General features: G+C 43.5%; 1 protein-coding gene across 2 annotated transcripts; it reads left to right on the forward strand.

Moving 5' to 3' along the window:
• The first annotated feature begins 5997 nt into the window (after positions 1-5997).
• On the forward strand, positions 5998-11591 carry LOC112251789 (kelch-like protein 26). 2 transcript variants are annotated; one of them, XM_024422726.2, is made up of 3 exons: positions 5998-6253; positions 9055-9237; positions 9768-11591. In XM_024422726.2, the coding sequence occupies exons 1-3, from the start codon at positions 6204-6206 to the stop codon at positions 11347-11349; spliced, it is 1815 nt and encodes a 604-aa protein (XP_024278494.1). In that variant the 5' UTR covers positions 5998-6203; the 3' UTR covers positions 11350-11591. The 2 variants fall into 2 exon arrangements, with proteins under 2 accessions (XP_024278494.1, XP_024278495.1); XM_024422727.2 differs by lacking the exon at positions 9055-9237.
• The last annotated feature ends 2324 nt before the right edge of the window (positions 11592-13915 follow it).

The raw sequence follows: 13915 nt of genomic DNA on the forward strand, positions 1-13915 counted from the left end.
CGGGAGGCAGTACAGACAAATGTTATGCGCTACATTCTTTAGCGCTCGCCGGTCCCGTTCTGTGAGCTTGTGTGGCCTGCCACTTCGCGGCTGAGTCGTTGTTGCTCCTTGGCGTTTCCACTTCACAATAACAGCCCTTACAGTTGTACGGAGCAGCTCTAACAAGGCAGAAATTTGACTAACTGACCTATTAGAAAGGTGGCATCCTATGACGGTGCCACGTTGAAAGTCACTGAACTCTTCCGTAACGCAATTCTAATGCCAATATTTGTCTATGGAGATTGTATGGCTGTGTGCTCGATTTTATACACATGTCTGCAAAGGGTGAGGTTGAAATAGCCAAATCCACTAATTTGAGAGAAAGTGTGTCAACATACTTTTGTATATATTGTGTACGTTTCTACAAGTCTAGTGAGCCTATTAACAGTAGGGGTTGTAACTCTGAGCTAGATGCTGGATGCTGGATGTGACAACCAGTATAGAATCCAGGCTCAGAGTTGCATCCAGCAACTGGCTCAGAGTTACATCCAGCATCCTGCACAGAGTTGCATCCTGCACAGTTATATCCAGCATCCGGCTCAGAATTACATCCAGCATCCGGCTCAGAGTTACATCCAGCATCCAGTATCTGCCTCAGAGTTACATGCAGCTTCCAGCATCCGGCTCAGAGTTACATCCAGCATCCACCACAGCCTTACATCCAGCATCCGGCTCATAGTTACATCCGGCATCCGGCTTAGAGTTGCATCCGGCTCAGAGTTACATCCAGCATCCGGCTCAGAGTTACATCCAGCATCCGGCTCAGAGTTACATCCAGCATCTGGCTCAGAGTTACATCCAGCATCCGGCTCATAGTTACATCCAGCATCCGGCTCAGAGTTACATCCAGCATCCACCACAGCATTACATCCAGAATCCGGCTCATAGTTACATCCGGCATCTGGCTTAGAGTTACATGCAGCATCTGGCACAGAGTTACATCCAGCATCCGGCTCATAGTTACATCTGGCATCTGGCTTAGAGTTTCATCCAGCATCTGGCACAGAGTTACATCCGGCATCTGGCTTAGAGTTACATCCAGCATCCACCACAGCATTACATCCAGAATCCGGCTCATAGTTACATCCGGCATCTGGCTTAGAGTTACATCCAGCATCTGGCACAGAGTTACATCCAGCATCCGGCTCATAGTTACATCTGGCATCTGGCTTAGAGTTACATCCAGCATCTGGCACAGAGTTACATCCGGCATCTGGCTTAGAGTTACAGTTCCTGAACTAAGTGGAATTGTGAATGTAGAGCTCCCTAGGTGAGCCATCCTTACCTTTACTTGACGAGAACTCAGGCTTAGAGATTCAGTTCACTTCGTGGATCTCCTTTCTTGCCAAAGAGTGACCGGGATTCAGTGAGATTCCACAATTCAGTTAGGTAGCAATGCCCTAGCCGTTCATGTGTTACTACTGCCACCTAGTGGTGCTTTAGATTAGTCCCTTTATGCGTAGTAAACTGTGTAGTAAACGATGCCTTTACAGTTTATATTGTAAATGGTGTCAAGTAATGTCATTGTATAATTTCTGTATATTATTCCTGATATTATTCCTGGCACTCTGCACTCTGCTTCCTCCTATATAGGTCAACCACACAGAAGCACTATCACCTTTCCACATCCACAGTTATGGATCAGTGGTACAGTAGCCTTCCTACTGATCAACCCATAACCCTATACAAAGCCCTATACATATTGTCCTGTTATTTACTGTCTGTTCTTTCAGGAAACTACAACCCTACAAGTCTTGCCATCATTGCGTTCTGACCGATGCCCAGAGGCGAACACACCCAAACCAAACCAGAAACCTACGAATAATACAGTCTTTAGCCTTTGTAACATTTGTAAACTGACCAGAATTTCCTTCTAACTATACAACACAAAAGTGAGATGCACAATGCTTACAATTTAAAGTCTGCAAATGACCTCCCTAAACATGAGTATTTCTTGACTGTCAGGTCATCATTGCAGCTGGCAATATCACCTAGATAGAAAGAATAAAGAAAAGGAAAAGTTAGGAGCAATTACATAGAAGAATCACATAGGACCGAAGGCCAAGGAAGGTCATTGTTGATTTGCATTCAGTTTCGCACGAAACCGACAGAGAAAGAGAGACAGTGAGAGGGAGAGTGAGAGCGAGAGCATGAGGGAGAGTGAGAGCGAGAGCATGAGGGAGAGAGAGAGAGAGAGAGAGAGAGAGAGAAAGGCAGACAAAGAGAAACAGACACAAAGAGAGATGGAGAGACAGACAGAGACAGAGAGACAGACAGAGACAGACAGAGAGACAGCCAGAGAGACATCCAGAGAGACAGAGAGACAGGCAGAGGCAGCCAGAGACAGACAGAGAGAGAGAGCCAGAGAGACAGACAGAGACAGCCAGAGAGGCAGACAGCCAGAGAGCGAAACAGAGAGAACATTGATAGGTTTAGGCTACTACATGATACTCCAATTTTCCCTATGAGGTGACATTGACACCTTCAATACCGCCTTGCACAATCTTGTCTGCATCTAGCTTATCTAGGATGTAATCATTAGTCCAACAATTTTAAATTAGAGTTTCTATTGGACAAATTCAGGTATGTTTATCCCCATTTGTTCTGTTTACTTCCGTTTAAGAAACGTTTTTCCACAGAATCGGCAATGAATACACCCCTGATCACATCAAACACAGTTCAGTGTACGTATTACAGGCAACATTCGCACTGAGCTAAAGGGTAGAGCTGCCGCTTTCAAGGTGCGGGACTCTAACCCGGAAGCTTATAAGAAATCCTGCTATGCCCTCCGACAAACCATCAAACAGGCAAAACGTCAATACAGGGCTGAGATTGAATCGTACTACACCGGCTCCGACGCTCGTCTAATGTGGCAGGGCTTGCAAACTATTATAGACTACAAAGGGAAGCACAGCCGCGAGCTGCCCATTGACACGAGCCTACCAGACGAGCTAAATCCCTTCTATGCTAGCTTCGAGGCAAGCAACACTGAGGCATGCATGAGAGCATCAGCTGTTCCGGACGACTGTGTGATCACATTCTCTATGCCGACGTGAGTAAGACCTTTAAAGTCAACATTCACAAGGCTGCAGGGCCAGATGTGCTCCGGGTATGTGCTGACCAACTGGCAGGTGTCTTCACTGACATTTTCAACATGTCCCTGATTGAGTCTGTAATACCAACATATTTCAAGCAGACCACCATAGTCCCTCTGCCCAAGAACACGAAGGCAACCTGCCTAAATGACTACAGACCCGTAGCACTCACGTCCGTAGCCATGAAGTGCTTTGAAAGGCTGGTAATGGCTCACATCAACACCATTATCCCAGAAACCCTAAATCCACTCCAATTTGCATACCGCCAAAACAGGTCCACAGATGATGCAATCTCTATTGCACTCCACACTGCCCTTTCCCACCTGGACAAAGGGAACACCTATGTGAGAATGCTATTAATTGACTAAAGCTCAGCGTTCAACACCATAGTACCCTCAAAGCTCATCACTAAGCTAAGGATCCTGGGACCAAACATCTCCCTCTGCAACTGGATCCTGGACTTCCTGACAGGCCGCCCCCAGGTGGTGAGGGTAGGTAGCAACACATCTACCACGCTGATCCTCAACACTGGAGCCCCCCAGGGGTGCGTGCTCAGTCCCCTCCTGTACTCCCTGTTCACCAACGACTGCATGGCCAGGCAAGACTCCATCATTAAGTTTACAGATGACACAACAGTGGTAGGCCTGATCACCGACAATGACATCCTACCCATGCTAGATTATGGAGACGTAATTTATAGATTGGCAGGTAAGGGTGCTCTCGAGCAGATAGATGTTCTTTACCATTCGGCCACCAGATTTGTTACCAATGCTCATTACAGGACACATCATTGTACTCCGTACTCCTCTGTAAACTGGTCATCTCTGTATACCCGTCGCAAGACCCACTTGTTGAGGCTTATTTATAAAACCCTCTTAGGCATCACTCCCCCCTATCTGAGATACCTACTGGAGTCCTCATCCTCCACATACAACACCTGTTCTGCCAGTCCCATTCTGTTAAAGGTCCCCAAAGCACACACATCCCTGGGTCCCTCCTCTTTTAAGTTCGCTGCAGCTAGAGACTGGAACAAGCTGTTGTCTCTACCTTCTTGCCCTTTGCACTGTTGTCTGTGCCCATGGTTTGTGCTGCTACCATGTTGTTGTCATGTGTGTTGCTACCATGCTGTGTTGTCATGTGCTGCTGCCATGCTATATTGTTGTCTTCGGTCTCTCTTTATGCAATGGTGTGGTGTCTCTTTTGTCGTGATGTGTGTTTGGTCCTTTTGCCTTTTGGTAGGTCGTCATTGTAAATAATAATTTGTTCTTAACTGACTTTCCTAGTTAAATAAAGGTTTAAAAAATACAGTCATGTAAAATACAGTTCATATAAGGAAATCAGTCAATTGAAATAAATATATTAGACCCTAATCTATGGATTTTACATGACTGGGAATTCAGATATACATCTGTTGGTCACAGATACCTTAAAAAAGGTAGGGGAGTGGATCAGAAAACCAGTAAGTATCTGGTGCGACCACCATTTGCCTAATGCAGCGTGACACATCTCCTTCGCCTAGAGTTGATCAGGCTGTTGATTGTGGCCTGTGAAATGTTGTCTCATTCCACTTCAATGGCTGTCTGAAGCTGCTGGATATTGGCGGGAAATGGAGCATGCTGTCATACACGTCGATCCAGAGCATCCCAAAAATGCTCAATGGGTGACATTTCTGGTCTGGTGAATACGCAGGCCATGGAAGAACTGGGACATTTCCAGCTTCCAGGAATTGTGTATAGATCCTTGCAACATGGGGTATTGCATTATCATGCTGAAACTTGAGGTGATGGAGGTGTATGAATGGCACGACAATGGGCCTCAGGATCTCATCACGGTATCTCTGTGCATTCAAATTACCATCGATAAAATGTTATTGCGTTCATTGTCCGTAGCTTATGCCTGCCCATACCATAACCTCAACGCCACCATGGGGCACTCTGTTCACAAAGTTGGCATCTGCAAACTGTGAGGCCGGTTGAACATACAGCCAAATTCTCTTAAATGGAGTTGGGGGCGGCATATGGTAGAGAAATTAACATTAAATTATCTGGCAACAGCGCTAGTGGACATTCCTGCAGTCAGCATGCCAATTGCACACTCCCTCAAAAGTTAAGACATCTGTAGCATTGTGTTGTGTGACAAAGCTGCACATTATAGAGTGGCCTTTTATTGTCCCCAGCACAAGGTTCACCTGTGTAATGTTCGTGCCGTTTAATCAGCTTCTTGATATGCCACACCTGTCAGGTGGATGGATTATCTTGTCATACCAGATATGCTCACTACCATTTGAGAGAAATAAGCTTTTGGTGCATATCGTACATTTCTGTGATCTTTTATTTCAGATCACGAAACATGGGATCAACACTTTAGGTGTTGAGTTTATATTTTTGTGTGTTCACTGTACATGCCATTCCACATTTATTTTGGGTTACAATCATGTTATAATGCTCATCTAATGCTGAATATATGTTCAGTCATACCATTGTTATCAATCAACTGCATTACACTTTAAATAATTCGAATTCAGATGCCAATCTGGTTGACGACACTAGCTAGCTAAATTGGCTAGCTAACCAAACCATTATGATGGTTATCTAGCATACTAGCTAGCCCGACTACTACATCAGCAATAACAGCCGAGTGTAATCTTAACAAATGCCTTAAACAGAAGTCCAAAACGACATATACGCCTGTTTAAATATATATATATATATTTATATATATATATATATATATATATATATATATATATATATATATATATATATATATATTATGAAATGCACAGGCAAATGCAAATCGCTGTGGAATCCGTCTAGCTAGCTGATTACACTTCTGTTCCTTGTTATATCTGTGCAGTGGTTTTCCCAGACCTAGACGTCCTTGCATTCACAAAAGTACAGTTGCGCGCGCGCTCAGTGCAAACCCGAAAAAAGTCCCAGCACAACAGAACATTTACATCTGGTGCAGAGATCACCATATTTTAGCACGGGGGAAAGTAACATAATTGGCTTATCGATAGGCTTGATGCATTTATTTTGTTATGCCTTTGACCTACTGCTACATTAGAAAATGGCGGAGTCGGATGGTGGGGATTTCGCCTCGAATCGTCCGCAGAACAGGTGAGGATGACACTCGTGGTGAAATCAATATGGGAAAACTGTATGTAGACCAAAAGGCAGCCAGAGATAAATGGGCATGTGATAGGCCTACATGACTCCCAGGAGAACATATCGGGTAAGGAATTAAAAAATGTATAAATGTGAAACATTGGGCGAGAGGACATTCGGGTGGATTTTCAAGAAATTCCCGAGGATACTGGCCTTTTTTGTTTTTGCATGAATTGTCATAGCTTTGCAGATTGATTCATTTATTGTACATTGTATCCATGGTAGGCTACATCCTAGACTAAATATTGCCAGTGATAAGGTATGAGTAAGAAAGAATGTTAGGCTACCTGTTTGGAATTCTGTCGTAACATTGTTACGTTCAAAGTTAGACACCGCTCCAGGATAAAGGGATTTAGGGGGCAGTTGAAATCGGCGAAGGGCTATTTTTTTGGGGGGGTTCTTGTATTGGAATTATATTGAATTCTGCTTATATTACGTTACACCACAATAAACATAAAGTTCAAATGCAGAGACTCCGAGATCATTGAGTGCTTTTAAAGTGACAGGTTGGCGCAAAATCTGTAACCTATATCCGCTGCGCGTATCAGCATAAAATATTGGCCTTCTAGCAGTCGTAAAGACGAATATTCAGCAGGAGGCAGGTAGAGGTGCAAATTCGTGTTGGGTTTATTGACACAGCGCTGGTGTTTCAAAGGTGACGGTGATATTTACAAATATATAAAAATGTCAGCATGCAAAATAAAAAGGCTCTCATCAGGCAAAACCTGCCTTAACCAGTAAAGCACAGGTTTGGATACAGGTTACGCTTGAGGTACCAAAAGTGAACTATTCTTGGCGCGCAGGCCAGGTATATCTATGCACGCTAAAGTGCGCGATTTCACACCATTAAACATGACGGAGAAAACGGACACATGCTCTCCAAACAAAGACAATTAAGAAATTGGCAGTTAACTGGTACACGCAATTAAATAAATCACAAATGTTGCGCAGTTTGTGTGCTCTCCAAACAACTTTTCCACTTGGAGAATGAGAATGGTATTAGGCTGTATTTAATGAATTACACACATTTCTGTAACCACACATTCTAAATTAATGGGGGACTATGTTGTGATTAACAGTAACTTCACTGATGAATATATATTTCATGGGGCATTGATAAACATTGAAATCGAACGTTCAGCTGTCCACTAACCTTTTGGCGATGCGGGGGCACAAACTTCTCCGCATTGACCTTTTTTGATGCAGGTAAGGGAGAATTCTCTCCAGAACGATACACCAGACCTCCCACTGGGGTTGTCTCTAGACTTCCATGTCACACCCAGGAACATTTTGTGGTGTGGTCATTTTCTCTCCAAGCCCGGGGAAAGGGTCAGAGCACACCCTCTCCTCTCCAGGTTGCGGAGAGAGCTCGGTCATAATCAGTGTCAGTCAATGTCCGGATGAAAACCTCATACACCCCATCACAGGGCAGACACTCCTGCAGAGCGCCCCCCATAGGAACAGCAGAGGAGCAGGAAGGAGACAGACAGGGATCCAACACTGCATCCTCAACAGGGCCTGACTGGTAACCTTAACCCCGCCCTTGTAAATCAAATATTACAGTTATTACGTTATTCACTTAGCGTATCACAAAGATGAGAAGTGTTTTTCCCACGTTCTATAGAAACCCAAAGGATTCACACCTAACTGCCCCCGTGGCTTTCCATAGGCCCCCTACACACTCCGCGGTGTACTCTGCCCATTGTGTGACGCAGCGGAGAAACCCATTTTTTTATGCGCCAACCTGTCACTCAATCATCTGAACTTTTTTGCTATTTCTATATAGGGACATACAACTAAAACTTTAGCGCCCCTCTTTAGCCCCCTCATGCATCTGGATAAGCAAATTTCCTCTAGCAGGTGCAGCACCGCAACACATTGCAAAGTCCCTATTTCTTCAGCTTCAAATGAAAAATGTTATGGCGTACTGAATTGAATCCGCCACTTATTGATGATAATGTAGCCTATAGCTAGTTTTTAGTTTGACTTTAAAAACAAAACAAAATTAAAGTAAAAATATATAACTTTTCAGTTGTGTTTTGTCAACCAAACCCAATCAAGAATTTGTCTCAAAACAGCCAAGCAGTCATAATTATTTGATTTCATTAGTTTTAATTGATAAGCTTGAAACATGAAACTGACTAGCCTTCTGCCAGTTACCAGAGGCACAGTCAGTCATACTGTAAGTCACCACAATAATTGACACACCACTTCCCGCATGTAGGCTATATATTGGATAAATATGTAGGCAACTTCATTCTATTTAACAAAATATAATGTTTCAACATAAATTGTGATTGACAGTTATAATTTCCCCCCAGGTATCATAGATAGGCAGCCTATAGTACTATTATCCATTGAGACGGTCATATCCTCACTCAATATCTTGTGAGATTAAATTGTCCTGAAAGTGGTGAACAATTCAAGATATTCTCTAGTGTTTAAGGGATATATAGATCACCCATCAACACAGGCTTTGTTCTCTGAATACAAAAGAAGGCATTTCTTCAAAGGAAGCAGCTGAATAATTAAAAAGAAAAGGGAGTTGAGATGAGGGTGATGATGCAGCTGCTGGGAAAACAGATGGACAAAGTGCAGGAGAGCAAGAGCTCAGCACTGTCACTGATGCTACAACAGGATCAGTCAACTCTGACAAGTATCCTAGAAGCTTAATTGGCAGAAGATACGTGGAAATACTTAAAAAAAATACCCTATTCTGATAAACTGATAGTGATAGGCCTTTTCTCTTCCAGTATGGCTAACCAGAATAGCACCCTGCGTTGCACGTTCTCAGCCCCAAGCCATAGCGCCACTCTCCTGCAGGGCTTGTCGGTCCTGCGAGCCCAGGGGCAGCTCCTGGATGTGGTGCTGGCCATCAATGAGGAGCGCTTCCAGGTTCACAAGGCAGTGCTGGCCTCCTGCAGTGACTACTTCAGGTGAGACTGACGCTGTGTCTCCAAAATGGCTTCTGCTACTCGTCTCCTTTCCTTTCATCTGCACTGATTTGAGAGAACTTGACACTGGATGTATTCTCTGACTATAGTGATACACTGACTGGTAAAAGAGAGACCCAGGTAAAGAGACGTACAAATCAAATCATGATACAGATGTAGAGGTGAGGGGAAGAGTGTGATTGTGTTGGTGAATTTGGCTTTGGTGTGAAATGATGATACATCAAGAGCTGAGTCAGATGAGAGGCGTAGTGGAGAGAAAGTAAGAGGAATTGGTACAATATGTGGGACTGATAGGGAGGGATATAATAACATTACAGGTGTACAATGTGCAATGTGAATATATTTAAATGAATAATCTGATGTTCTTGTCCTGATGTTGCATGGCAAGTAGGGGAGTGGTTCCGTGTCTAATTTACCTCAGATTAATATGTTGTTAAGAATGGGGGGGAAATCAATAAAACAAGTTTAACAAAAAGACAGTTATTTAAATGGCTTTCTCACTTACCTTGCAGAGCCATGTTCACCGGAGGCATGAGGGAGTCAAACAAGGTTACCATTGAGCTGAAAGGCTTGTCCGCCCGCGGCCTGAAACATATAATTGACTTTGCTTACAGCGCAGACGTCACACTTGACCTGGACTGCATTCAGGATGTACTGGGAGCAGCTGTCTTTCTCCAGATGGTCCCAGTCGTGGAGCTCTGCGAGGAGTTCCTCAAGTCAGCCATGAGCGTAGAGACCTGCCTCAACATTGGCCAGATGGCCACCACCTTCAACCTGTCCTCCCTCAAGGAGTCTGTGGACACCTTTACCTTCCGCCACTTCCTGCAGATCGCTGAGGAGGAGGACTTCCTGCACATTCCCATGGAGCGCCTGGTCTTCTTCCTGCAGAGCAACAAGCTGAAGAACTGCAGCGAGATCGACCTGTTCCACGCTGCCATCCGCTGGCTGCAGCATGACGAGGCCCGCCGGACCGGAGCCGACAAAGTGCTCTGCCACGTACGATTCCCCCTCATGCGCTCCTCGGAGCTGGTGGACAGCGTGCAGACGGTGGACATCATGGTAGAGGACGTGCTGTGCAGGCAGTACCTCCTGGAGGCCTTCAACTTCCAGATCCTCCCCTTTCGTCAGCACGAGATGCAGTCCCCTCGGACCGTGATCCGCTCCGAAGTAGTTTCGCTCATTACCTTTGGTGGGACACCCTACACTGACAATGATCGCACTGTGAGCAGTAAGGTGTTCTATCTTCCAGACATTGCCGCGCGTCAGTTCAAGGAACTAACGGAGGCGGAGACAGGTTCCAGCCACGCCTGTGTATCGGTGCTGGACAACTTTGTTTACGTAGTAGGCGGGCAGCACCTGCAATACCGCAGCGGCGAAGGGGCGGTAAACGTCTGCTTCCGCTATGACCCGCACCTGAGCCAATGGCTGCGCATCCAGCCGATGCAGGAGGTACGCATTCAGTTCCAGCTCAACGTTCTTCAAGGACAACTCTACGCCACTGGGGGGCGCAACCGAACTGGAAGTCTGTCATCCGTAGAGTGCTACTGTCCCAAGAAAAATGAGTGGACCTACGTGGAACCACTGAAACGCAGAATCTGGGGCCATGCAGGAACTCACTGTGGTGACAAGCTCTACATCTCAGGGGGTTACGGTGTCTCGGTGGACGATAAGAAAGCCCTGCACTGTTATGATCCCACATCTGACCAATGGGACTTCAAATCGCCCATGAACGAGCCCAGAGTGCTTCATGCTATGATCAGCGCCAAAGACCGTGTTTACTGCCTGGGCGGTCGCATGGACCATGTGGACCGCTGCTTTGACGTCCTGGTGGTTGAGTATTATATTCCAGAGAATGACCAGTGGACCACTGTTAGCCCCATGCGAGCAGGGCAATCTGAGGCAGGCTGCTGCTTGTTGGACAAAAAGATCTATATCGTTGGAGGGTACAATTGGCATCTAAACAATGTCACAAGCATCGTGCAAGTGTACAACACAGAGGCTGATGAGTGGGAGAGGGACTTGCACTTCCCTGAGTCTTTTGCAGGAATTGCGTGTACGCCGATCATACTTCCACAAACCACCACGCAACGGTAATCCCTCCGCCCAAAGTGACTGTGACAATTTGATTCCATGGGCGATTCCTCACAAAACTGAAAACAAAAAAAATACCATGATTTGGGGGATTTTCAGTCAATTTAATCCACAGAAGGGTCCTTTGGAAGAAGGATGGATGACACATACAGTGCCTTCAGAAAGTATTCACTCCCCTTGACTTTTTCCACAACTTGTTGTGTTACAGCCTGAATTTAAAATGGATTAAATTTGGATTTTGTGTCACTGGCCTACACACAATACCCTATAATGTTAAGGTGGAATTATGTTTTGTTTGTTTTTTTACAAATGAACAAAAACCTGAAATGTCTTGAGTCACTAAGTATTCAACCCTTTGCTATGACAAGCCTAAATAATTTCAGTAGTAAATTTGCTTAACAAGTCACATAATAAGTTGCATGTACTTATGTGCGCGATAACAGTGTTTATCATGATTTTCGAATGACTACTTCATCTCTGTACCCCACACATACAATTATCCATAAGGTTCTTCAGTCGAGCAGTGAATTTCAAACAGAGATTCAACCACAAATACCAGGGAGGTTTTCCAATGCCTTGCAAAGAAGGGCACCTATTGGTAGATGGATAAAAAAAGCAGACAGTGAATATCCCTTTGAGCATGGTCAAGTTATTAATTACATTTTGGATGGTGTATTAATACACCCAGTCACTACAAAGATACAGGGGTCCTTCGTAACTCAGTGTGCTGGAGAGGAAGGGGTTTCACCATGAGGCCAATGGTGACTTTAAAACCGTTACAGAGTTTAATGGAGAAAACTGAGGATGGAACAACAACATTGTAGTTACTCCATAATACTAACCTAAATGACGAGAAGAAGGAAGTCTGCACAGACTAAAAATATTCCAAAACATAGATCCTGTTTGCAATAAGGCACTAAAGTAAAACTGCCCTAAACAATTGGCAAATAAATTAACTTTGTCTTGAATACAAGACAATATTGAATGTTCCTGAGTGGCCTAGTTACAGTTTTGAATTAAATTGACTTGAAAATATATGGCAAGAGTTGAAAATAGCTGTCTAATAATGGTCAACAACCAACTTGACAGCTAGAAGAAGAAAAATAATCATGTTCAAATGTTTTACAATCCAGGTGTGCAAAGCTCTTAGAGACTTACCCAGAAAGACTCACAGCTGTAATCCCTACCAAAGGTGATTCTAACATGTATTGACTCAGGGGTGTGAATACTTAAGTATATTTGATATTTCATTTTCAATAAATGTGCAATTTTTTTTATTTAATACATTTTTAAATTCAGGCAGTAACACAACAAAATGTGGTCAAAGGGTATGAATAGTTTCTGAAGGTACTGTATTTGACATTTGTATCTTAACGCATAATTGAGAAATAATGAATTGAAGTTGGAATATTTGTGACATTTTCGCCTTGACTATGCCTCCCTTTAAGACTCCATAATGTTTAATCTGTTAAGATCTGTTAAGATGTTGCTATAATATAGGCTACAGTGTATTACTTCAGCTTCCATCCTATGGTTGAGGTCCATATGCTGCATTATAATGACCTGTGTTTGAAATGATGTGAAGGCCAGAGCTAGTGTAAATGTATTAGTGGCCTTTTAATGGAAAATAAGTGTTAGCTCTAAGGACAGACTTGCTTTTAAATAGATCATTATTGACATTTCAATGTAGTTTGGGGTGTTTAAAAAATACTTAAAACACTATCCACAATCAAAAACCTATTAACAGATTTGCAGGATAACATTTCTACATTTGTGCCCTGCATCAAGGAAGCATGTTTCTATTAATTGGTTGGGTAAATACATTGAAATAGTCAATTTGCAGGGTTTAACTTAAAACAAAACGAAAATTACAACAGATTTGATGACAGATTAGACTGCATGGGACCCGTAAACATTGTTCACATTGAAGTTACTCAAATTCAATTTTATTGCATATAGCAGATTAGAATCTGTTCTTTTTCCTGCAGTCTGAACAGCCAAAAAGCACATGGAATTGGATATTTCAAGACACATTTCAAACCATCTTTGTAGTTCCTTTGAAGTCAGATACAAATCTTATTCCTGGCCATGCGTCTTGTCTGAACCGTCAAATCTGATTTGCCCTCGTGTGGTTTTTAGACAGTTATTTGGCATATATTGTTGACAATAACATGTGGTATCTAACTAGCTTGTTAATTGTTTTCAAACAAATTAGTGAATGTGCTAGAAAGCTAAATAGATACCTAGCTAGCTAGTTGACTGCTGTGGCTAGCCAGAAATGACTTGTTTTGAAACTACTTGTCTTAACCTTTGAGGCTTAAAAAGTGTTCTTACACTATGATGTTGAACATTCAAATCAACTGGGAAACGTCCATGGGAGGCATTGTTGTCACCTTAGCTTGCTACATAACTTCTGATGCTTCGATCTGATACCATTTCTGTCTAGCTGTCTACGCATACAATTTGATGCATACGTTTGATAAATCCAAAGTGTCCACCACACAGAATGCACTGCAACTGCTTCTGCAACGCAATGCTGCAAAGCAAACGCAGCGTTCCATTGGAAAGG

The sequence above is a fragment of the Oncorhynchus tshawytscha genome, linkage group LG05 (genome assembly GCF_018296145.1).
Source record: "Oncorhynchus tshawytscha isolate Ot180627B linkage group LG05, Otsh_v2.0, whole genome shotgun sequence".
In the NCBI taxonomy this organism is placed as follows: Eukaryota; Metazoa; Chordata; class Actinopteri; order Salmoniformes; family Salmonidae; genus Oncorhynchus; species Oncorhynchus tshawytscha.

Excerpts from the sequence above, each read along its gene's own strand:
- LOC112251789 (XM_024422726.2), top strand. The coding sequence starts at position 6,204 with ATGGCGGAGTCGGATGGTGGGGATTTCGCCTCGAATCGTCCGCAGAAC. Across the intron at positions 6,254-9,054 it reads TCGAATCGTCCGCAGAACAG|TATGGCTAACCAGAATAGCA; the intron begins GTGAGGATGACA and ends TTTCTCTTCCAG. Across the intron at positions 9,238-9,767 it reads TCCTGCAGTGACTACTTCAG|AGCCATGTTCACCGGAGGCA; the intron begins GTGAGACTGACG and ends CTTACCTTGCAG.